General features: G+C 58.3%; 3 protein-coding genes and 1 long non-coding RNA gene across 8 annotated transcripts; 1 reads left to right on the forward strand and 3 right to left on the reverse strand.

The window, feature by feature from the left end:
• Positions 1-10: 10 nt before the first annotated feature.
• Positions 11-2,225, reverse strand: HIC1 (HIC ZBTB transcriptional repressor 1). The gene is given in 3 exon segments (XM_077749688.1): positions 11-1,255; positions 1,258-1,827; positions 2,175-2,225. Coding segments are annotated over 3 exon segments (1,680 nt in total). The 5' UTR covers positions 2,212-2,225; the 3' UTR covers positions 11-182.
• Positions 2,226-7,628: 5,403 nt separating this feature from the next.
• LOC144219705 (uncharacterized) lies at positions 7,629-8,638 on the forward strand. The gene is made up of 2 exons (XR_013331484.1): positions 7,629-7,884; positions 8,030-8,638. It is a non-coding gene; the product is annotated as an uncharacterized LOC144219705 (long non-coding RNA).
• A 2,369-nt stretch (positions 8,639-11,007) lies between these two features.
• OVCA2 (OVCA2 serine hydrolase domain containing) lies at positions 11,008-12,460 on the reverse strand. The gene is made up of 2 exons (XM_077749726.1): positions 12,165-12,460; positions 11,008-11,840 (listed from the first exon to the last, which is right to left on the reverse strand). Exons 1-2 carry the CDS (start codon positions 12,346-12,348, stop codon positions 11,341-11,343), a joined length of 684 nt encoding a protein of 227 aa, XP_077605852.1. The 5' UTR covers positions 12,349-12,460; the 3' UTR covers positions 11,008-11,340.
• On the reverse strand, positions 11,752-22,217 carry DPH1 (diphthamide biosynthesis 1). 5 transcript variants are annotated; one of them, XM_077749720.1, is made up of 13 exons: positions 22,135-22,217; positions 19,698-19,850; positions 19,511-19,574; positions 17,766-17,887; positions 17,179-17,336; positions 16,927-17,048; positions 14,589-14,657; positions 14,052-14,208; positions 13,819-13,919; positions 13,221-13,299; positions 12,803-12,943; positions 12,519-12,632; positions 11,752-11,840 (listed from the first exon to the last, which is right to left on the reverse strand). In XM_077749720.1, exons 1-12 carry the CDS (start codon positions 22,193-22,195, stop codon positions 12,537-12,539), a joined length of 1,323 nt encoding a protein of 440 aa, XP_077605846.1. In that variant the 5' UTR covers positions 22,196-22,217; the 3' UTR covers positions 11,752-11,840; positions 12,519-12,536. The 5 variants fall into 5 exon arrangements, with proteins under 5 accessions (XP_077605846.1, XP_077605849.1, XP_077605851.1 ...); XM_077749723.1 differs by lacking the exon at positions 19,698-19,850 and having other exon boundaries at positions 22,135-22,178; XM_077749725.1 differs by lacking the exons at positions 19,511-19,574; positions 19,698-19,850; positions 22,135-22,217 and adding an exon at positions 19,181-19,479.
• Positions 22,218-23,575: the final 1,358 nt, after the last annotated feature.

Raw genomic sequence — 23,575 nt, forward strand, 5'->3', positions numbered from 1 at the left:
CCCCGGGGCTAAGGCACAAAGCAGTGAGGCCAGGTGGGGCCGCCGCCACCGCGGCGACGCTGCCGATGCTACTACAGTTGTCCGTGCGCGGTGTGCCTGCTCGCGGCTGCCGCCACCGCCGCTCCCTGCGGACACGGGCCGGGGCCACGCGGCGGCGACAAGTCGGGCCGGCAAGAGGCGCTCTAGGTCGGGGAAAAACGGTCGATGGTCCGGCCGTCGGGTCCGGCGGCCAGGTGCGCTCCCTGGCTCAGCACCTCGGCCGCCTTGTCCGGGCTGAGGCCCAGCTCCGCGGTGAACTTGGCCAGCGGGTAGAGGCTCTCCAGCGCCACCTTGGGGTCGTGCAGGAAGTGCGTGGTCTGCGCCAGCAGCTCGGCCGCGGCTGCCTTGTCCTGCTGCTTCAGGCTCAGCTGTTCAGCCGTGAGGCGGGCCACAGCAAAGACGCCCTCGGGGAAGTCGAGCTTGCCCTTGCCGTCGGGGCCGGGGAGGCCGGGGAGCCCCCCCAGGCCCGCCAGCGCCCCGGCTGCGCCTGCCGCGCCACCCACGGCATGCATCTTCATGTGGCTGATGAGGTTGCGTTGCTGTGCGAACTTGCCGCCGCACACCTGGCACTCGTAGGGCTTCTCGCCCGAGTGGATGCGCATGTGCTCGGTCAGGCGGTACTGGCGCGTGAAGCGCATGCCGCACGCGTCGCACGCGAAGGGTTTGAGGCCCAGGTGGCTTCGCATGTGGCGCGTCATGGTCCCGCGCTGCGTGAACTTCTTCCCGCAGATGGTGCAAGGATAGGGCCGGGTCAGCCAGTGCGTCTTCTCGTGCTGCCGCAGCGTGGCCGGGTCCTTGTAGCTCTTGTCGCACGACGCGCAGCGGTACGGCCGCAGCAGCTCGCCCAGGCCGCCCGGAGCCCCAGCGACCTTGTCCCCACTGCCTCCAAAAGGGGGCCCCAAGCCGGCGGCCCCCGCCGCTACCTCAGCCGCCTCGGCCCTGCCATACAGCGCCTCCTCCTCCTCCACGTGAGCTTCCACGTGCGCGTTCAGCTGCTCCGAGCTGGGGAAGCCCTTGCCGCACGGAATGCACACGTACAGGTTGTCGCCGAAGCTCTCAGGCTCGCCATAAGCCAGGTGCGGGCACGGGTAGCCCTCGAGGTGGCCGCCGGGCGGGCTGGGGTCCTCGCTGCTGCCCGTCTCCTCGCTGCTGCTCTTGTAGTCGTCGCCGTCGCCGCCCGCGCCCGGCCCGTCCAGGCTGCCCTGGTAGCGCGGCNGAAGGGCAGCGGCGGCAGCGGTGGCAGGGCGAGCGGTGGCTCCTTGTAGGCTGCAGGGCCGGCACTGGGAGGACTGTCTGGGCGCGGGGGCAGTTCGCGCTCGCCCGGCGGCCGCTCTGGAGGCGCGGAGCCCGGCGGGCTTNAGTACTTGCCGTGGCGCTTGAGGCGCTTCTTGCACAGCGCCACGAGGTCGGGGATCTGCAGGTAGCTGGCGGCGGCCAGCACGGCGCCCAGGCTCGGCTCTGCCCCCGGGGCCACGGCCGCTGCCGCCGCCGCCTCTGCGCCATCAGCCAGGCGGCCGGTGTAGATGAAGTCCAGCACCAGGCGGAACACCGCCGGGCTCACCATGTCATGGTCCAGGTTGAGCAGGTTGTCATGCACCACCAGGGACTTGAGGTAGGCGCTGCTGGCCGCCAGCACGTTCTTGTGTGCGCGGAAGAGGGCGTTCTGCACCACGATGATCACGTCGCACAAGAAGCCCTTGGTGCGCTGGTTGTTGAGCTGCAGCAGCAGCTGCCTCGAGTGGCCCGGCGCCTCCATCGTGTCCAGCATCGTCTGCCCAGCACACTCTCCTGCAGGGACACACAGCAGCCGGGTCAGAGCCTCGCCGAGCCCCCGCTGCCTGTATCCAGCTGGGCGCTTCTCCCCCCGAGCCAACTTCCCCTTCCCCTTCCCCTCAGCTAGGCAGGGGCATCGAGCACCGGCGGCCTGGACACTAGCAGAGGATCGGCGGCCTCCTAGTGTGGAAGTCTGGGCCGGTGGCCTGGACCAGAAGAAGGCTCAGGAGAGTGGCTGGTGGAGAGGAGGCCAGGCTGGCCTGCACACCCAGGCCCGGATGCCACCGGGCCCACGGGCTGGGTCTTGGGAACTTCCTAGGAGAAAACTGTTTGGGGGAAGTGACCCCTTCGGAGACAGTTACCCGATTTGAGGAAAATGTCCGCTTCAGGAAAAGTCATTCAGGGCCGAGAAGTTTGCCCAACTGGGATATTAGGGAGCCGAGTACAAAGCGCCTCCCGCCTCGGGAGAAGTTGCCCCAGCTGGGGGAAGTGATCCAGTGGAGGGGAGCGCGGTGCCCGCCGTGGCGCCGCCCTGCCTGGGGGCTGTCAGGCCCTCAGTTGGGGCCGGGGCAGGGCCGCGGCGCGGGGAGCGGACGCAGAGGCAGCCGTGGCGGGCAGAGCACGAAGGCCGGCCCCGGCGCGGGGAGGGCNCCCTCCCCAGCTCCCTTCGGCCCCTTCTCCGCGGGAACTCCGCCGCCCCAAACTTGGGGAAAAGTTTCCCAACTTCAGACAGGCCCGGAGAAGCGCGCCAGCCCCCGTCCCTCGACTCTCAGCTTTTCCTCTCGGCCCCCAATTTCGGCAGCCAGGCGGCCCTGGGGCCTGAGCCGAGCCCTGAGCTCCCCTGCCCGCTCGTTCGTCCGCCCACCCTGTTCCCCGCCTGGCCCGCAGGGCCTGGCGGCCCGTTACCTGCGGCCGCTGACCGACCCGGCTTCCCTCCCCGTGGCGGTGGCAGCTCCTAGCCNTGTGCCAGGGCAGCGCCCCTGCCAGCCCCGCCCGCCAGCTCCCCTTCCCTTCCCTTCGCCTCTCCAGCCCATGTGCGGGCAGAGTCGGCCCCGGGCCGCTGACCCCGCGGTGAACCCGGCGCAGAGCAGCAGCCCGGCGGTCCTGAGTCCTCGAGGGGCGACACCCGGAGTCCTGAACGCCAGCCGCGTTGGGGCGCCCGCGCCGGAGGATGCACCCGTGGCGGCCGGCGCGTGAGGACCGGGCTGTCCGGGTCCCCTGTCCCTCCCGGTCCCGAGTCTGAGAACCCACCTGGGGGGCATGTCGGAAGCCCCGGGCCCGGCTGCCGGCCGATCNCGCGTCTCAGCCCCGCCGCGCTTTCCGCACACTCTTATCTGGAGCGGCCCGGGCCAGCCCGCGCTGCTGCAGCTATGGCGCCACCTCGCGGCCGTGTGGGGCTCTGCGCGACACAGCCGCCGCCTCCCTTCCGCGCACCTGGGTTTGGAGGCTCACAGATGCGGAGCTGTACCGGGGAGTGGGGTCTATCCGCAGCTTCACCCTTCCAGATGTGCCCTCGTGAGGACCCAGGTTCCAGAACTTCGAGCCCTACAGGCTCCGGGGCGTTGAGCTGAACGCTCCCGTGTACGTGTTTCTAGATTCTCACATTGCCTCAGCTTGGAGAAGTCCTGCCCACAAGGAGGGGGCTCTGGTGACAGTAGATAGGGGGAGGGAGGTTATAGAAGTCCTAAGAGAGAAGAAGGTAGACAAGATCTTCGGAGATTTTCCGGACACATTCCTGGATGGGACTGTCCATTTATACCCACCCCACCCCCAACGCACCCACCTTCACTCAGCCACCTGAATTAGGTACGCACAGAATAAACCCATTTGCACCCAGACCCTCTCCAGGCACTGACACCTGCGGACACCCATGTTGGCGCAAACACACATCTGCCCCTTTCTAAAGTTCAAGTCCTGGCTCTCTGTGATACTCGGAAGACTGTCACATAGGGGCCCTCCACGAGCCTGGGCAGAGCCAGTCAGCCCACCCTGAACTTGTAGGTTTCTGGTGACACCAGGGTATCCGACGGGCAATGGCTGGACAGCGCCTCTTGGTGGTCCCGCAGAATCGACCCCAGATCGCAGATTCCCGCTGTGAGCCATTTTGAGGGACCTGCTTGCACGACTCGTCTCCAACACACTAACCCCCAAACGTGACAGCAGGGCCTGCAGCCGGGGATCCCCCGGCAAGGTTCTGCACTCCCCCGTGACGGTCCCTGAGGTGATGCCCCTTCTGGGGGGAGGAGACCCCGCACTGGCGCGTGGGCACTCGCACGGCTACTCCGGAAGTGACCCCGCGTGGCCCCGCCGCCGCACTGGGCCTCTAGTGAGCGCCGGGTCTCCATGGCCCCCGCTACGCCTCCTCCCGGCGCCTTCTGACCCCTGCCCACACGTAGGGGGAGGTAGTGGGTCCCGGAGAACGCCTGCAGCTTCTGATTGGCTGCGCCTCCCTCAGCCGTCGCGCGCGAGAGGCTGGGGCGCAGAGTTACCATAGTAACCGATGAGGTTCGCCCAGATCGCGTCTCTCTAAGGCCTTGGAGAGCTTAGCAACCGCCTAGGGCCGCTGGGCGGGTGGGTGCCGCGCTCGCCGCCCCTCGCGCCGTCCTCCACCACCACGCCCCCGCCAGAGGTAGTAGCTGAGTCACTCACTGAGGGGCCGCCGGCGCGGCCACTCGCGGTCCCTGACAGTAAGGTCTCGGGCGCCCCCCAGAGGCTCTCTTTCCTCCACGGACATCTTCATGGCCTCGGGGCCATGGTCCCCGCGGGTCCTAAAGACTCCCACTGCGCCCTGACTCTGCCCTCACCCTGCTTCTACTCTGTCTTTTGGATCCATTTTATTCCAGTCCTCTCCTCCGTCTCCCCACGGTCTCCTCGCTAGGCTTGCAGTGAGCTTCCGAGAATGAAAACGGTAGGTTTCGGAGCTGCCGCGGCTCAAGGAGAGGGACCCCGACATATTGGCCGAGGGATGGATACGTTCTGCACTGAGGTGCGGGGAGGGGGGTGTATGGAGTGCTGGAGAAAGGCAGGCAGGCTCCTCAGAGAAGTACTCTTTAGAGCTGGGCTTTGATGGATGAATAGGAGTTCTCCCACTCCCCGACCCCACCCCCCATTCCCGTAGAAAGGCAGTCCTGGAGAAGAGAACCACAGGGACGAAGGCTGGAGGCAAAAAAATAAATTAATTAATTAATTAAAAGGCAGGGGGCGGGGTAGGCGGGGACTCCAAGAGGCTAGATTCCAAAGGTTGTGCGGGACTCTCCTGTAATCTTGATGGGACCAGATCCTAGCCCCAAAAGGAGCCCCTCAGCCCAGTGTCTCATTCGTGCAGTGTCCATTGTGCCCACTGGCTTTGATTTTCTTCCACACTCTCCCAGGATCCCCACTCCCTGAGTTAACTCACTGACTCTGTCCCTACCCTCAAGCTGTCCTTACATCTGTATGGGAGGGTCTCACAGACCTGTCACTAGCCTTGCTGTCTTCCTGTGGCCTTCACTCTTCTTCAGTCTTTGGTCCTCTCCTCCTCCCTCGTTTTTACCTACCCTATGAGCCTGGCACTGCTCCCTCGGCCCCAACCCATCTCCTCTCTCTGAACACGGTCACCCTCCTCCATTTAGAACTTTCCTCAATTGATGGAGCCAATTCATTTCCCTGCTCTTGTTCAGGGGACTTCTGCCCCACATGGCATAGACCCTTCCTATCAACTCATACCTCCAGAACTGTAACTCCTTCAGAAAGTGCTCTTGCCCCTCCACCCTCTGGAGACCCCTCTCTGCCCTCCAAGCTGCTGAGCCCTTGGTCTCCCTCCCTCATTACAACGCTCATATGAGCTCCACCAATGCCCACAAATGGGTCCTAAATGGGGTCTGCTTGGTGCCAGGCTCTGAAACTGGCACCTCCAACCTGCCCTCCTCCCCTCCATTTGCTGAGGCTTCCCCTTCCACTCACCCGCTTCTGCCACCTTTCCCACAGATCCCCCATGGAGGAACCCCTTGCTCATTTCTGGAGGGTCCAAGCCACCTTCCTCAACTTTTCTGGGGTCTCCAGCTACGACTGGTACCGAAACACCCCCTCCTTCCCCATTGGGCCTTCTCTTCTAGGCCCAGACTCCTTCTACAAAGCTTCTGAGAGTCCTGGGAGCCTCCACTCTTCTTCCCTCATCCCCCCGACGCCACAGTTCTAGATGCTGCCTTAGCCCCTCCTGGGGTGCAGCTTCTTCTCCTGTACCTCCTGCCCCAAGGTGACGACACTGCACTGCTACAGGGTATAACGCCGGCGAGGGTCATCTTGTGAAGCCACCGAGCCATCGGGCTCAGGAACCGAGGAGTGGGAGTGGGGGCTACCGGGTGAGCACCTCCGAAGGCCAGACGGGAGGTGGGATTCACCTCCAGGTGTTCCCGAATGAATAAAGGAGTAACGGACCGTGCGCCCTCCCGGCACTATCCTCCAGCCGGCCCCCAGCCCGCAGTTCCGGAAAGTTAACCCTTTGTTGGCCGGCACAGGGGCCCGGGCGCCCCCTCCCTGTTCCTACTTCCGTGCGCCCTCCTCCCCCTCCCAGCTCCCTGTCGCCTTGCCCCCCCAACCCCCCGCCTCGCCACTATAAATAGCCCCTCTTCCCGTTTCCTAAATTCCCTGCTGACGTCGGCAGCGCGTCAGTGTGTAGGAGCCGCGGCCGCATGAATGAGCCGCCGCACGAGTACTACGCGCGCCTATAAAAGCAGCGGCGCCAGCCGGGCTGCGGGAGGCGAGCGGGAGCGGGCGCGACGCGGCCCGACAGGTAAGCGGGACTGACCGACCGACGGGCTACCGATGGACCCATGCACGGACACGGAAGGGAGAGCAATGAGGAGACCGGCAGGCGGCAGGTTGGAGGGCCCCTACGGGGTGGGGTTGGGAACAGGGTGGGGGACGAGGATCCCCTCGCAGCTGGTGGAGCCGGCCGGAGGCGTACCCAGAACCCCGTGCAGCAACCTGCCCGCGCCCGGATGAAGACGCAGCCACTTTGGAGGAGCATCGAACAGAGGACGGACCCCAGAGTCCCCGCGACATGTCCTGGGGCTCCTGCGCCATCCTCCCAAGAAAGTGGGGCGAAGGTGCTGACGCCCCAGGAGAGGCGCCCCCTCCTCCCCCTGCCCGCAGCGCGGTGNCTGACCCCCCTCCTCCCCGGAAGTGCCTCTCCGCAGGGACATATTTGACGTCACAGGGCTTTGACGTCAAGGGCCGCGTGCCTGTCGGCGAGCGCTGGGGCCGAGAAAGGCGGGAGACGCGGGGGAGGAAGAGCAGCAGCGCCCCCAGCTGCGGGCGACGGAGGCACCCCCGCCCGGGCAGCGCGCCGGCACCTTGGCTCTAGACTGCTTACTGCCCGGGCCGCCCTCAGTAACAGTCTCCAGTCACGGCCACCGACGCCTGGCCCCGCCCCAGGACCGCGGACCCGGCCACCTGCCGCGCCCCCGGCCCCTCTGCCTCTCAGGGCCCCTCAGCCCCGAGCGCGCTGCGCGCGCCGCCGCTGTCCGCGGTGCTGATCGAGCTCAGGCTCTACCATCCGGCAGTCAGGTCCTTGGTCACCAGAAGCTGCGAGGGGCGGCCGGCTTACACGCACATCGCACAGCCCCCGAGCCCGGTCCCCGTCGCGCGTGCTACCCCCGCTATCGCCCCCCCTCCCCCAAACTCTCTGTCCTGACGACTGCTTGACTGGAGCTGCCGCGGTGCCGTCAGCAGCGCGCGCCCCGCCCCCGCGTCTCCAGGGCAACCGTGGCTTTCGATTGTTACTGTGGGAACCGGAGGTAACAGTCTACAGCCATGGTCGCCCCGCAGCACGCCCACGCGCCGCACCGCGCAGCGCTCTGCCAGCCGCGGAGGGGGGAGACAAGGAGGAGCAGGAGGAAGCGGGGGCGGCAAGTCAAGATCGGATGTATCTGCCTGGGCGGAGGGAGGTGCGGTGCTGCGGCACAGGCTACCCTAGGGTCTGACTGCTGCGCATCTACCAAGACAGAAGGCACGGTCTGGGGAGTATGTCTGACCGTCCGGCTCAGTAACCATCCTGTTCTCTTAGCCGAGGAGGTTACAGCCAGGGGGATGGTGAGAGAAGGGGTAGCTCTGGGATTTGTGTTCTTTTTACCTCTTCGGTAGGAGGGAGGCTACTGGGACCTGAAGGCCTCCTGGGGACTGAGCGCAGTAAAAGGAGGAAAGTTTTTCTAAATATGCCACAACCTCATTCTTCCAGGAACCCCTCGCTGGGCAGGCAGAAAGCATGACTAATCCTTGAACCCATTTCCTGATGGAGTCACAGCCTTCCCTCATTCTTCTCCTCACTCGCTCTTCCTCTATTTCATTTAAGACCATGAGAAGGATTCTCAAGCCTCAAGAAGCCAGAGTGCTAGTAAAGGTAGCCCGAACAGTAAAGCATTGTCTGAATGTATCAGCAGCCTCACCTCAATCTGTGCTGGATTCCAATCTGAGATAGTGACTCAAATTAGCCCTAAAATGGAGGAGTGAATATCAGACGGGCTGAAGTCCTATTGGTCCAGTGAAGTGTGAGGAAGGACCTCTTCAAAAACATGCTGATGTCACCTGCCACCACCTACATCACCCACTGCAGGGGCTGACTGATGGATACTGGGTGCCGGACTTCCCTAGGGAGAGTGCTGGAACTGGTTAATGCAAGCCAGTTCTGACGTTCATTAATCCAATTTTTTGTTACTTCCTTATACCCACCTCTTCGCTAAACTGCTTTTAAGACAATTGGTGCTGGTTTCATAGCTAATCAATGCCCACATTATTCCTCCCACTCAAGGACCTGGAGGTATTAGATTAAATGTACTTGATTCTGGAATCCAGTGGACATCCGTGGGCAGACTGTAGTGTATGCAGATATGAGTAGTGCACTGGGAAACAGGCGGTCCAACCTGGCTTCATCACCAACTGGTTATTATTTAAGGGGCCATGTTGTTTCTGAGCCTTGTGTAAAATGGGATAATGATCCTTCCTTCTTGGCAGACTTGTGAGGATCAAATAGGATCACGTGAGGTAAAAACTTTTGGAAACTGCAGAATGCAATTTCAACCTTAAGTATTCTATTAGGTTGCCAGGTCTTTGTGAGAGTGTGGTGGCATTTGGGAGACCCCAACTCTGGCCACTTAGGCAGAATGAACAGGGGAGGGGAGCACACCTTTCTGAGCAGATCTGGAACTGGGGCTGTCGAGGGTTTCTTTGCTCAGGGACTCTCTCAAGAGCTTTAGGTAATGAAGGTGGAGTGAGACGTTGAAAAGAGAAATTGTAGGGATATTCTGGAAAGACCAATTGTTTGCAATTTGAACCTATCAGGAGAACACGGTCAGGGGAGGAGAAACCAGAGAACTGACTGTCTAGTTTCTGGTATCTTAGAACTCAGTTAAGTTCACCCCACCCCCAACCTCTCTTACGGATTAGGAAGGTAAGACCCAGACCACATAGAGCCCAACAGTAGTGAGTGGTGGGTGGCCTCTGCTCATATTCTGTGGTGCAAGAGAGAAAACAATGCCTAGTAAAGGTCAAGAATGTGAGCTCTGGATCTGAATCCAAGTTTGGGTAAGTTATTGAGCACATATCTACCAGACTTTTATTCTAAGGCAGTGGTTTTCGAAAGTTGTGTAGCATGGGAATGTCCAGGGACGGTTTGCCAAAATGCAAATTCCTGGGTCTCCGTGATTGACTCCGTAGGTCAGAAGTTGGCCCCAGGAATCTAGGTTTTGACATGATTCTGATGCAAGTGGTCCACAGAGCGTATGTGTGGTGGGGGGGCGATGACCCCTAACAGACTCTGTTGTTGCTGGAGGACATGACGGTCATATTCTCACTTGTTTGGACCACGTGTTCTCCCTCTACCTTGGACATTTTCTGTTCTTGAAGCAGGAGGTGCGGGAGGCAGAATTCTCACACAGAACGTGCGGACTTCTGCTCTACCTCAGACTGTCCTCCTCTACCGTCACCCTTCTAATTTTAAGCCCTGGCTAAAAATTCATTCCCCACTATTATCTTGCCCTCTCTCCTCTAGTCCTCAAAATAATTCAAAGTAGCAACCACTGTGGTAGCGATTGTCATCATTTTCACAGCTTGGGATGTTCCTAAAGGGGGCAGCCTACAACTGCCAAGGGGTATGTGAGCTCTGAACTGCAGATCCACTGAACCGCTTATTTCCAGAGAAGCCAGGAATCGGATTTGCCTGTGTGAAGTTCCAAAAACCTTAAATATCAAAAATTGAGTATTTTCTAAAATCCTATGGGCCAAATCCAACAGGTAGGAGTAATTCAGTCCATTTCTGAGTCTCCTCCTTTTCCCAACGAAGGGATCCCTTTAAACACCAAGAGCAAGGCAAAGGCAGACTGTGGCAAGGGAGAGCCATCCTCCTATCCCCACTTTCTGCTGTAAAGGTCCTAAATCCAGTAAAACTCCAGTTTTTTCATCTCAGATGTGCTGTATCCCCTAATCCTAATTCCTACTCAATTACTAAACTCCCTGGCAACAACCAAGCATGAGAGTTAGATCACGGCCTCCTGTGATCTTCCAGAAAAGGAACGGGCTGGTGAATCTGCAGGTGCAGGGCTGAAACCAGAGTGTAGCGTGGACCACAGGTGGCTGCACTGGTCATAGGGCAAATAACGAAAGTGGCCCTGGCAGTGACCCAGGAACAACTAACTGTACCCTAGAACTGGTGGGGCTTCTCAGGCCTTAGCTGGATCCTTGAGAGGTAGTATCAGCCCCAGAAACTCTGCAGATGAGGTCAGGTCTGTAAAAGGGTTTCTTCTGTGCAGTCTTGGGCCTCTACCCAAGGTCGAGCACCATCCCACCCTTCAAGCTGGTAGTTCAGAGGGTCTATGGCAGTTTTGGAGGAGAAAGCAGAGAACCCAAGATGCCCGAATCTGACAGCACTGGCACACAGCCCTCAGCGGTCAGGGCAGAGGACCCTAACTCAGTGTAGCCCAGGTAGGACCAGGCCAGGGAACCTCTTCCCAAACGTCTCAGACGTAAACTCTCCCACCTCAGCCACCAAGGCCTCCTTTCCTTCAGCTTGGCACTTAAGACTTCTACCACGAGCTGGTCCTGAAGACTCACAACTGGAAACACTTCCCTGTTTGGTGCTGCCCTGGAGGTTTTTGGAAGGACAGAAATCCAGGCGTCGGTTACAAGACGGGTTTTTCTGTACGAGGAAAAAGATGCTCAAAATCCAAATCACCACTTTATTACGTGGCAGTCACAGTGCCAGCCCCTGCTTTTCCCATGCCACCCTCCACTCATCCAGGGCTCCACTGGCTTTTTTCCTGTTTGAGCATCAGACGCCATGTTTCGGTATCCTGCCCCCCTTTTGTCTTGAGTGTAGAGCTGGGCTTACAATAACTTGAGCCTGAAGAACTGATATGTCTCTTAACTGGTGACAGTGAGGAAGGCTACAGCAGCTGAGCTCCGAGGACAGGAGAAAGGCAGAGAGGCTGGAGTACAAAGGCTGCGCCAAGGTCATGTGGGGGTAGGGGGCAGAGGGGCAGAGCCCCTGTTGATCTTTCACTCCGCAAACTGGTCCAAGAACTTGAGGTAGACCTGGCGCTGGGCTGCAGCTGCTGGAATGAAGTGGCCACCAGAGTGGGTGAGGGTGACGGCTCCAGAGAATCGGCTAGCCAGCTGCAAACTTTCCTGAGAGGGGATGACACAGTCAGTGTCCCCGAAAACATGGAGGGAAGGCAGCGACAGGGGGCCCTGGAGGATGGGTTCTTTGAGTCCAAGGCCCTGGGGACAGAAACCAGACACCAGGATGATAAATCTTGGCAAGGGAAAGCGGGGATCCCCAGCTTGGCCGAGGGCACACACAAGGGCTGCTAGCGCGGCTCCCTGGCTGAAACCAAGGAGCCCATCAAAAGGCCCCAGTTTCTTCAGTGCCTGTGCCACGGTTCCCAGGGCTTCCTCCAGACCTCTGCACACCGTGGGGTGGCTCAGGGCGTTGAAAACGTCTGCGTCCTGTTCTGAAAACCACCAGCCTCGAGGCTGCTCCTCCGGAAGGCAGGGCTCTACAGCGATACAGGGGAAAGGATGGGGTTAGGGCAAGCGGGCATCTCGGGGAGAAGAAATGAAAAATGGAGGCACGGAGGATCTGGGAGCGGCAGTAAGGAAAGAGAGGCGGCCGAGGGGAGGGAAGGAGGAGAACGGGGTGGCACGGAAAGAGGGGGAAGGCACATCAAGGGGAAGCCTGAGAGGCTGGGAAGGAAGAAATGAAGGGTATGGGCAGAAGGAAGGAGCGAGGCGAGGCTACAGCGTGGGGTATGCCGACGGCTGTCGCGGAGACGAGGCCAGAGGGAAGACTCCGTGCATTTCCCCGGGCAGGGCCGTCTCACCGGAGTCTGGCCCGGCACCCTCGGGGCCCGCGGCCCCCGCGACCAGGTGCGGGCCGCTGAGACACACGAGTTCGGCGCGGCCCCGCAGCGCCTTCCTCAGGGCTCCCGTCTTCTCGCGGAAGCCCCGCTCGCTCTGCCGGAAGCCCGCCAGTCCCAACACCCGCAGAGGCCGCCGCGCCGCCATCTTGCCGGGCAACGCGCCAGGGCCCGGAAGCTGACTTTCCCCGAGCGGAAGTCAAGTGTACAAGAGGCGGGACCAAATGCCAGCACCACCCCGAAGGCGGGCCATCGAGCCACCTGGCGTTCTCAGAACAAGCGGGAGGGGTAAGGCGCGGCCGGAGGAGGGGTGGATACCTGAGACCTAGCAGGGTCTCACAGGACAAGCGGCGCTCTCTTTTCTAATCTGCAGCTGCAATCGTCGCAAGCCGCGGCTGGAGTGGGGCGCGTGGGCTCCTCCTGCATTCGCATCTGAGGTCCCAGACTTTGGTCAGAATCTCAGTTCTGCGACGACCTCCACCCTGCTCCCGTGCATTTCCCGTGGTGGCCGCACGGCGGCGGCCTCGGCTCGCGTCGCTAGGGAGGCGGCCAGTGCCAAGGCCGCGCCTTTGGTCTCCTCCCTGCTGGGAGTCCCTGCCTACCTTCTCCTGCGCTGGCCCGCCCAGGGCATGGGGGGGCCGGTTCCGTCCGTGGTTCACTGTCCAGGGCCCCAGGGAGCTGCCAGCATAGAAGTCCATGGGGTACGGCTGCTGCCAAGAAATGTCCCTCAGGGCCACCACTGCCTAGGAGAGGACAACAGGACAGTAATATTTGCCAACCTTTTCTGGGCAGGATTTCTTAATTCGGTCTTCGAGGGCCTATGAACGTCCTATTATCCCCATGCCACAGAAAGGAAATGTGAGGCTCAAAGGGGTTAAGGGACTTGCCCAAGGCCACACAACTAGAAAGTGACTCAGCTGAAACTAAGTGCTGCCCACCCACCCCACTCCAGATCCCTCCCTTGACGGAACCAGGTGCAAAGCCCACTCTATCTCGGGGATTTTCACAACTTGGTGTTACCTCATAGGGTGTAAGCAGCGGCTTGGGGAAGGCTGTGCCCCAGTCAATGGAAAGGCGTGGACATGCCACCTGCACCCACCTGGAAAGGGGAGTCAGGTCAGACCCAAGGAGGCGGGTGCTTCCCTTCTCCTGGGTAACATGATGAAAACCATGACTGTGTCCCCAACACACCCAATGAATGTTTACTGTTAATTCTAAAGTAAAGACTGTCACCTGATGCCGTTTAGAATAACACTCGAGCTTTGCTTGTTTTCTCCTGTTTCCTCCAGTGGCTGTGAGCTTTCTGAGGGCAGGACCTGGGCAGCTCCTCTATGATCATATCCCCAGAACCAAATTTAGTTCCGGTATACTGCAGGTGCCAACCACCCCTCAAACACATCTCACACGTTAGGATGCTGCAGTTACCTGTGAGCCCCCAAGCCAGAGTGGGGTGACCCATAGCCAAGGGTAGCCCCTGCTGAATGAGTGCTCTGTAAACAGTAAAATGTCACGGAAGCAATCCCCACTGACTCCAGCCTTCAAGGTGTGCTGGGCAGGACTCAGATCTAAGCTTTCTTAGCCAGAGTCATAGCTAGGGAGGTAAGGGGAGGAGACTTACACATCCACCTCAGGAAACAGGCTAAGCTTGCTGGGGAAGATCTCAGAGAGCAGCAGTCTCATGAACGGAAGTCCTAAGGCTTGGAGCCGAGATTCCAGATGCTGTTGGAAGAGGGAGGCCAAGCTCAGGTCACCATAATCAAGCAGCCAAGTCTAAATTTCTTAGCCTACTGATTTTCCCAGCTGGGTGTCTAGTCAGTCCCCTCCTCCAGAGGCCATCCCAAGCCCTCTGACCTCCAAAATCTTGGGGCTGCCCTGGCGGCCCAGAGTACCCAGGATAAGGCCCCAGGATTTAGCTGAACGGGCTGTGGCTATGGCTTCTTGGCGGTTGGCCTGCATGCGCTGGTGGTCATAGTGCTCTCTGGATAGGACTTTGCTGTATGGGTCATATCTGGAAAAGAAGCAATCAGGATCACGGTGACAGCCATTCACAGTACATGTTGTACACACAACTCCCCGACCCAGCCCCTTGGTCTGCTGAGCCTTCAGGCTCCATGAGGAACAGAGGCGAGAGCAGAGTTGGTCATTGGAAAGATCAGCCCCACAGCTGGAGTGGGCAAAAGTGGAAGAGGGGTTTGCGATCTCAATGTAAATGCCAGGGGACGGGTGGGTACTGCACAGCAGCAGCCCGGATTCAGGACCCAAGTACTTAGCTCCTCAGGGCTGCTGGCTGCGAAGTGCCAGGAAATGGGGAAGTTTGGGTCCATTGAGGACCTCAGTGGCAGGCAGTCTCACCCCCTCTCTAGCCGGTCAGCCTAGCTCAGCCCATACCGGTAAGTGGGGACATCAGGGTTAGCAATCATGACAGACTCAAGATGGAAGCGGCCGTCTCCAAGATACCTGCAACCGGTAGAAAGGGGACGGTAAGTAGGGTGTGGGACGGGGCGGCAGAAAAGGCAGGCACTGACTTGGAGGTCCAGACTGTGCTCTGTGTGTTTGTGTGTATGTGTACGTACTGGCATAAGCCATCATTTCACCTCCTGAGGCCTTGGTGTGTGTGTGTGTGTGTGTGTGTACATGTACTGGCATAAGCCATCATTTCACCTCCTGAGGCCTTGGTGTGTGTGTGTGTGTGTGTGTGTACATGTACTGGCATAAGCCATCATTTCACCTCCTGAGGCCTTGGGGTGTGTGTGTGTGTGTGTGTGTGTGTGTGTGTGTGTGTGTGTGTGTGTGTACACGTACTGGCATAAGCCATCATTTCACCTCCTGAGGCCTTGGTTTCCTCACATGCCAAACAAGGAGTTTGAATCGGAGGAGCATAAAGCCCCTCTACTTTGTGTCATGCAGAATCTAAGAACTGCCCCCCTTCTGGGGGAGGAGTAGACAGGCAGCCAAGACCATGGAAAGGNCCTCCTGAGGCCTTTGGGTGTGTGTGTGTGTGTGTGTGTGTGTGTGTGTGTGTACACGTACTGGCATAAGCCATCATTTCACCTCCTGAGGCCTTGGTTTCCTCACATGCCAAACAAGGAGTTTGAATCGGAGGAGCATAAAGCCCCTCTACTTTGTGTCATGCAGAATCTAAGAACTGCCCCCCTTCTGGGGGAGGAGTAGACAGGCAGCCAAGACCATGGAAAGGCCACTCAGGTGTCCAGAGATCCTAACCTGGAGGGGGCAGGACAGATTCTCTCTCACCCAGCTCAACACAGACCTGGCAAGCAGTGCTCAGGGTATCATCGATGCTGTAAATGAGGTTTCAGGGTAGACACTGGCTCTCTCTGCCCAAACTGGCACTCAGGTCCTGTTACTGAGTTGTACCAACCACCGTGATGCCTTTGTGCCTTCCATGTACCAGGCCTGGGCTAAGCATGTGACATGTAGGACTTCACTCAGTCCTATCAAATAATCCTCCAAGCTACCTAGAGTGTCTCTGTCCATTTTATAAGTGATCTAACCGATGTTCAAAGACGTTAGGAACCTTGCCCAAAGTCACACAGCTATTAAGCAATCTATCTGGATGGGGCGCCTGGGTGGCTTAGTCGGTTAAGCGTCCGACTTTCACTTGGGTCATGATCTCGCGGTTCGTGGGTTTGAGCCCCGCGTCGGGTTCTGTGCTGACTGCCAGCTCGGAGCCTGGAGCCTGTTTCAGTCTGTGACCCCTCTCTCTCTGGCCCTCCCCTGCTCACGCTGTCTCTCTCTCTCTCTCTCTCCTAGAAATAAATTTAAAAAATAAAAAAATAAAAAAAAGCAATCTATCTGGGATTTGACTCTAGGCTTAACCACCAGGACGTATTCAAGCGTGCCCCGGGGAGACACTGTCCTTAAAAGTAGCTTCCCAGGCCACAGAGAAACCAGAGACATAGGACAATCGGCTATGGCAGCTCCTTCCTTCTTGGAGACCACACTGAATTGTGATGAATGGCCAGCACACACAGAGTGTCCCTCCCTCCAAAACACACCTTGAACAAGCTCCCCAGGGTAGGGGTCTATGAGCTCAGAAATATGCTGGCACAGGGGGAATGCCCCTTGGAGAGCAGGGCTGCTGGGTCTGGGCTGGGGAAGGCCCTGATGTGGGCCTGTCTAGGGGCAGGGGTGTCCTGTGAGGGAGCAGCAAGGCCTGTGGGACCAGCATCTGCAGCCCCAGAGGTGGGGCCGAGTCACGGGAGTGCCCCTCCCTCTTTTCCTGCCATTAGCCAGGAACGGGGCTCCCCTCCCCAGCCCCAGCCGGGGGGAGCTGTCGGCTCTGAGGCTGGCTGCATTCACACAACATTAAGCATTTCCATTACCTAAAATAATTAGGCGGCAGGAGACACGCTGCTCCTGCTTGTTAGCTGTCCGGATGCTAAATTAATGGGGCTGCAGCCTGGGCGTGCCCATCCATCTTCTCCAATTATATTCCCACCATTTGTAGCCCCCCTTCACCCCCTCCCTCCATAAGGTCCCCGGATTCCTGCCCCACTCTGGGCCTAGCCTCCTAGTTGGTGGACAGAGTGCCTGAGAGGTAGATAGGAGATGTGAAACCCTATTTAGTCCCCATTTTGCAGGATGACCTTGAGCAAACAGTTAAGGAGCTTTAGACTCAGTTTCCTTTCCAATATGATGAACCTCAAGCACCCTTCTAGGGTACACTTCTCATGTCTCTACAACTGGCCCCCCAGTTTTCACTTACACAACAGCCTGCACCTCTTTGGGCAGGTGGGGGGACGTGCAGCCCAGAATCTCCCCGGGGGACAGGGGCTTGCACTGTGGGACACTCACACGATACTCCGCTTTCAGCTCCTGGGCAGCTGCCTGTAGGGATAATGATGGAAGGGAAGCAAGTGGGTGATGGGGGAAGAGCCAGGGCCAGGTGACCAGCCTGGAGCACCTCACAGGGAACCCCAGGAAGAGTCTGGAGGCTGGCTGCTCTCTGTCCACTTACCTGCAAGGTGGACACAAACTGAATGGTGCTGACCAAGGCAAGGGAGCTGGCTGGGGGGAAGGTGAGGCGGATAGACTCCAGGAAGTGGGTAGTATCTATCCGGATGTCCACAAAGACGTACAGCACCCGGAAGTCTTGGACCGAGGTGTCCATGGGAACTGGAAGGAGGGTAGAGATCAGGAGGCTATTTTGGGGCAGAGGGCCTGCTAGGGCCAAAGCCTCTGAGCGGCCAGCCAGGTCCAGGGACTTCAGCCTAGGGATACAAGGAGGGGATTGGGGGGAGAGGGGTGGAGAGGGGTGTGTGGCGGTCACAGGTCCCTCAGAAGCTGCTTCTCTGTCACTCGGCCAGGGGCCCAGCCTGCTCTACCACCAACAGCCTTTCAAACACCCACATCTGGGACACCAACATTGTTTCCAAGGCAACCAAATCCAAAGGAAATATCCACCTGCAGTGCAGGAAGGCCAAGGCCATCCCAGAAACCGGGAGGGACCTCCTGCCTGCAAGCAAGACAAGAAGGCCCGGTGACGGGGGATTAGCATGCAGTCCTGCCCCTCTGCCTCCCTGCCAGAACCCTGGCCCACCGTACCCAGGCAGCTGTGACCATAGTGCACCAGGAAGTCCGCTCCCAGGGCCCTCGCAGTAAAGTCATCCACACAGCAGGCCCCATACGTCACATCACCCATCACCATCGCTTCGGCCTCTGTGAACCTGGGGGGTGGGGTGGGGTGCCAGGGGGAACAATGAGCCCAATGAGCCAGTGACACAAGGGTGGGGTGGGACAGAGACCTCCCCCTGTGAGGCTACCTCAAGGCCCAGCTCTTCTCTCCCTACCCCCCATAATCACTTGGGCTGGCAGCTGCCACTTCTGCCAACAGAGAGTAGGAGGGGCCCAGCTGCCACATCCCCCAGTCCTGGCAGCAGCTCCTGGAACCGGGACCGTACGAGGATGGTCTCTGCGGCACCCGCTTCCTCAGTCCCAGCTCAGGCTGCAACGAGGACCCCCACCCCTGCGGTGGGCATGCACGGGGTCAAACACAGACCTCTGCTGCCCTGACTCATCCCACCCGAGCAGTGAGCGTGTACACACGTGCACAGGCGCCCACTCCCAAGCCCTGACACTGGTGCGCGTGGGCACGCATGCATGGGGACACACAGCCTCCCTGTCACCCAGAGCCCCTACTACCCCCCACCCTTAGTTAGGGCCCTCTGTGCCCAGGGTGGGGGCCCATGAACAGCCCCCCCACAGCACATGGCACCACCCACACACCTCATGCGTCAGAAAGAGTGGGCTCTGGCCAGCACATTGCCGTAAGATCTGCTGCCAGGCCTGAATCACGGGGGACAGGGGTGGGGGGGAAGACCCTGTACTCCCCAAATCCTCCAAGCGGATGGAAACGGAGGACCAGTTCTTCCCTGACAGACCCACCCCGGGGGGCCTGGGGGGGGGTGGTTGGTGACCACAGTCTCCCTTTTCCCTCCTGGCGGTGTGGTGGGGAAAGCTGAGCTGCTGTCAGTCAGCATCCGCCCCTCCTCCCCCTTCCCCAAACCAGTCTGTGCACAGAAGATTATTCAACTCCTTAAAATGCAGCCCAGGCATCTGAGTCAGCCAGAGCACTTAATTTTTTATAGATTAAAATGTATGCAAATTGGCCTGAGCCCCAGAGAGCATCCCCAAGGGGCAAGAGGGTGGGAGCTGGGAAGTGAGTCTGTGGCAGCAGGATGAGAAGCGGGGTGGGGGAGGGCAGCAGCAGGAAAGTGGGAGGTTCCCATCACGAGATGACCTCCCCTTTCCCCATTCCCCCTCCCTGTTCCAATGCCGGTTCCAGATGGCTGAGCACTCCCCACCCCCCACCCCCAAGGGTGTCTCATTGTAAAGAAGAAACTTAGATGGAGGGAAGAGGAACTGAATACCATCTCTTAGACATTTCTCCCACCCCAAGCCCCTCTTCGCCCTACTCTCCCAAGTGTGCCAGAGAAAAAGGTTCACCGTGGCTACACAACTGAGCTCATTCCGGGTCGGCACCGAGGTTCTTAGGTTCCTCTTCAGGCCCCGCCACCTGCTCTGGGCTCAGCTTTGAAGATACTGGAATCGACTCTGTCCTCCCCCCTAAATATTTTAGGCAAAGAGAGTTATGTGGACGAACCAGGCAGGACAGGCTGGGATCTCAGCAGGCTGGAAGTTAAGTTTTGGTTTTCCCTTTGTGTGTACATGGTTATGGGAGAGGACAGGATAAGGTGGAGGTCCAGAAGGGAAAAATGTTAACAGGCAGAGCTGTAACAGGCACTGGGAAGATCTTGGGTCAGCTTCTTCTCCAGTGCCCAGGGCCTCACCTTTCCAAGATATCCACAATGGTGCAGGCAAAGAGGAGAAGGCCTTCAGGCATTTGCAAGGCCACTGAAAGACAAGAGCAGAGACATGAGAGCAGAGGGCTGGGAAAACGGTGGGATGGCGCTACTGCCCCTGCCTGAGCCAGGCAACCTCACCACCCCTACCCCAACTCAAAGCTTGTGGGCTCACCCTTCTTGGCCCCGGCCTGTTGAATCCTCCAGATGGTCTTGGGAATCTCAAAGTTATAGTTGGAAGGCAGGACTTGAATGGCTGCCTGCAGCTGGGAGTTGTTCAGGATCTCAGGAGGGATCTGATTGGCCAAGCGGCCCCGAGGGGCTCGACCTAGGAGGATGCAAGGCCTGAGTTGGCCCCTGGCCTAAAACAGAGCCAGACCCAGCTAAGTGAACACCACCAAGTTTCAGGCCCAGATCCCAGAGGCCAAGGGGGGCTGGTCCGGCCTTCTTCCCCACTGAATTCATTTTGAAGCTGGAAAGACAACCCACTAAGCAAGGAGGAGAGCTGCATAATTAGTTTCCAGGTTGAGAGATTACTGGGGATCAGAGACTTAAGCCCATGAATGGGGCGTGGGTCACGCCTTACCTCTGGAGAAGAGGTGATACCAGGAGACTGAACTGAGGGACAAACAGAAAGAAGTCCACACAACTGCTCCTTGATAAAGAACACCTCTGAGGGAGAGCCTAGCCAGCCCCACCACCCTGGGAAAATGTCTCTCTTCCCCCAGTCCCTGAGAACACTTTGAAATTCTGAGGTCCTAAATATGAGATGTATAAGCAAACTGTTATAAGAACTATTTTATTTTTTTGTGTGTGTGTTTTTTTTTTTAAATGTTTTATTTATTTCTAGGAGAGAGAGACAGCATGAGCAGGGGAGGGTCAGAGAGAGAGGGAGTCACAGACTGAAACAGGCTCCAGGCTCCGAGCTGGCAGTCAGCACAGAGCCCGACGTGGGGCTCGAACCCACAAACCGCGAGATCATGACCTAAGCGAAAGTCGGACGCTTAACCGACTAAGCCACCCAGGCGCCCCTATAAGAACTATTTTAAAAGACTGCCCTCTTTTTTTTAAGTTTATTTACTTATTTTGAGAGAGAGCTCACAAGCCAGCAGAATCCCAAGGCGTCCCAAAAGACTGCCCTCTTTACTCATGTTCCACCAACTCGGTCTACACTGATGAATTCCTACACTCTTCCCTCTCCTCATTTAAAAGAGAAATAAACGGGGCGCCCGGGGGTCTCAATCAGTTGAGCATCCGACTCTCGATTTTGGTTCAGGTCATGATCCCAGGAATCAAGCCCCACATCTGGTTCAGCGATGAGCATGGGGCCTGCTTAGGATTCTCTCCCTCTGCCCCTCTTGGGCACTCTCTCTTAAAAAAACAAATAAATAAAATAGTAACAGATTAGATTTTTTTTAAAAAGGGAAACAAACACTGAACATTTAACTGACTTAACAAGTTCCTTAGTCCCACTGTTCCACTCCAGGAAAGATGGAAAGATTATACTTTAGTTAGGACTGGGGGCAAACAGCTAAGGACAGAGAAGTGATTTCGCCCTTTAGGGGCTAGTAGTACAGTGGGTGCAAATGCAGGTGTACAAATTACAACCCTTTGATTAAAGAAGAAGACACTGTAGCCCGTAGCAAAATTTCCCTTAATGTGCATCCTACTCTCCACAATTCAATTTAGCTCAACCCCTATTATATCTTTAGGAACAAGATAGTTTGGGAATGGGACGAGGAAGGCAAGAAATTTATGGAACGACTATTTATTGAACCTGTACTTTGTGTGAGAACTTCTACTAGGGCCCTTTACTACAGTGGGAGGGTTGCCCCTAGACATGACCCTTCACCCTCTGCCTGTGGATGGATAGTGGTAGTGATGATGGTGCAGTGGAAAATTAGCATGGCAGGCTGGGATCCTGAGACCAGATGTGAATGTTACCACTGCCATCATTTCTACTCAGTTGTTTCAAAGGCCTTGGAACAACCATACCAGAACCCCGGGCCCCTCACAAAAGCTCCTCTGACAGGCCCAAGTCCCTTGCGGTCTTAGGGGTGTGGGAACTGCTGGCCTTAGTAGCTCAATTAGTCCCCTGGACTAGTAGGCTCCTCCTCCTTTGTCACGTGTCTGTATTCTTTTGTTTACATCAGAATTCTCCGGTAGACAGAGATTCTTGAGGGCAGGGCTGTCGTCTAGTCCCTGCATTCAATGGGCCCTCAGTCAGTGCCTGGTGAACGAAACCAGCCTCTTTCCTGACCGCACTGCCTGAGGGCCCACTTGCAACGCGCCAGGTTCTTTTCCTGACGGGTCCGCCTTATCCGTGAGTCCTCCAGAACCTGTCTGCCCACCAGGGCAGGAGGGCCGCGTTTCCGGCTTGAGGACTACCAGCTCCTAAGGAGGGCTGCTCCCGATCGAGCCCGAAGGCTGCAAAAAGAAAGACCGGTCTCTCTGGGCTCCAGCGAAATCCGCCGGACCGAGTGACCGCGGGGCCTTCCGGGTCTGGCGGAGAAAGGCCGCCGCTGTTAGAGGGGGCTGGTTCTGTCTCTAACTTGAGGGCCCTAACCTGGGTTAGGTTAGAGGTCTTGCGGCCGCAGAGTCGCAGCACCCACCTCTGCCAGGGCCGCTTCGGCCGCCCGGCTCCGCCGCCACCGACTCCACCAGCGCCGCCATCACTGGCCTGCCCACGTGGAGACCAAAAAGGCAGCGCTGGAAGAACGCGGAGAGCTCAGACCTTGCGATCGACCGCCGATCGCTAGCGAGGGGCGGGAATTTGCTGGGCGGGGACCAGGAAGGAGATGACAGGGGGCGGGGCCAGCGCAAATCCGTCTCTGCCGGGAAGGAGGCCACTCCAGAACCCCTAACAGTCCGGGACCACGGAGGTTGTGCTCTCCCGGTTGTTCAGTCTTCTCCGCTCAGCTCCTGGCCCGCCCGACCTAGCACTCCCAGGCCAGTGCTCCCCTATTTGCCGACTCCTTGCCCGAATTCTACAGGCCAAGTCTTGTGAATGGGAACACCCCCCCTCCCCAAGTCTCCCTTCTGCTCCTCTCCCAGTCTCCTCTCCTGGTAAGCAATGGAGGCCATGGTAAAGGCCACGTTCTCTATCTCAAAGGACCCACTGCCCAAACAATACAGAACTCAGCTCCACTCAGCCCAGCTCTAAGTTGAGTCCTGATGCTGATTTCAGGAGCACCAGCGTGTGCTTACCTTTAGAAGGGAGTGTGGAAGTTTCCCATATGCAAAAGTGCTACCAAGGGAAGACCCCAAACACCAGGGTGCTTTCCTGGGGCAGGGAGATGTCCAAGGATTCGAACTGCCTACACCGTTTGGATTCTGGCCAACATTTACTCTGCCTAGGCTGCCCCCCAGGCCTAGATAGTCTTTCTCTGGATTGGGTCTGGGCCTCTCTGATCCCAAAGAGAAGGCAGAGCAGCCAGTGAGGCAGCCTTGACCTTTGGAAGAAGCAGAGTACCTGCAGGACTGGCCTTCAGCAAGGTCTGCCCCGGAGAGCAAAGGTTCCCCCAGAGCTATTTGCCCACCCAGCCCTCTAGCACCATCTTCCCCTCTTGGTGGTGGTGACATGAGCACGGCTGGCCCTTTAAGGTAGCTCTGTGGCCTCGGGCTCCCCTGGAGGCCCTCCTTGCTTGGAAACTCCTAATTAAGGTGCATGGAGAAGTGAAAAACAAGCAGCCAGGGACAGACCCTGCCTGGGAGGCTGCCCAGAGAAAAGGGATATATGGGCTGGCTGAGAGTGAGCAGCCAAGGGAAGGACCAGAAGGGGTCAATACTCTGCCCCTCAGGCCACTGACCAATGCCCATAGGACAGTTATAGCTTTGGACAGGACCACGGGTCTCAGGAACACCCGTCTTGCCTTGATAAGAGTCCAGGCCAGACTTTCCTTGGTTCTTTGGACCCCCAGGGTGCAAGATCTCAATTCCAGGGACCCCCTGAGTCCAGCCCTTCTCCCTTCAGAACAAAGCCCCAGCCTATGGACCACTTTAGTTCTGGCTGCAGCTGTGAGTTTGGCGAGGGGGAGAAGAGGCAGGTGGGGA

The sequence above is a fragment of the Crocuta crocuta genome, unplaced genomic scaffold (assembly GCF_008692635.1).
Source record: "Crocuta crocuta isolate KB4526 unplaced genomic scaffold, BGI_CrCroc_1.0 scaffold149, whole genome shotgun sequence".
NCBI lineage: Eukaryota > Metazoa > Chordata > Mammalia > Carnivora > Hyaenidae > Crocuta > Crocuta crocuta.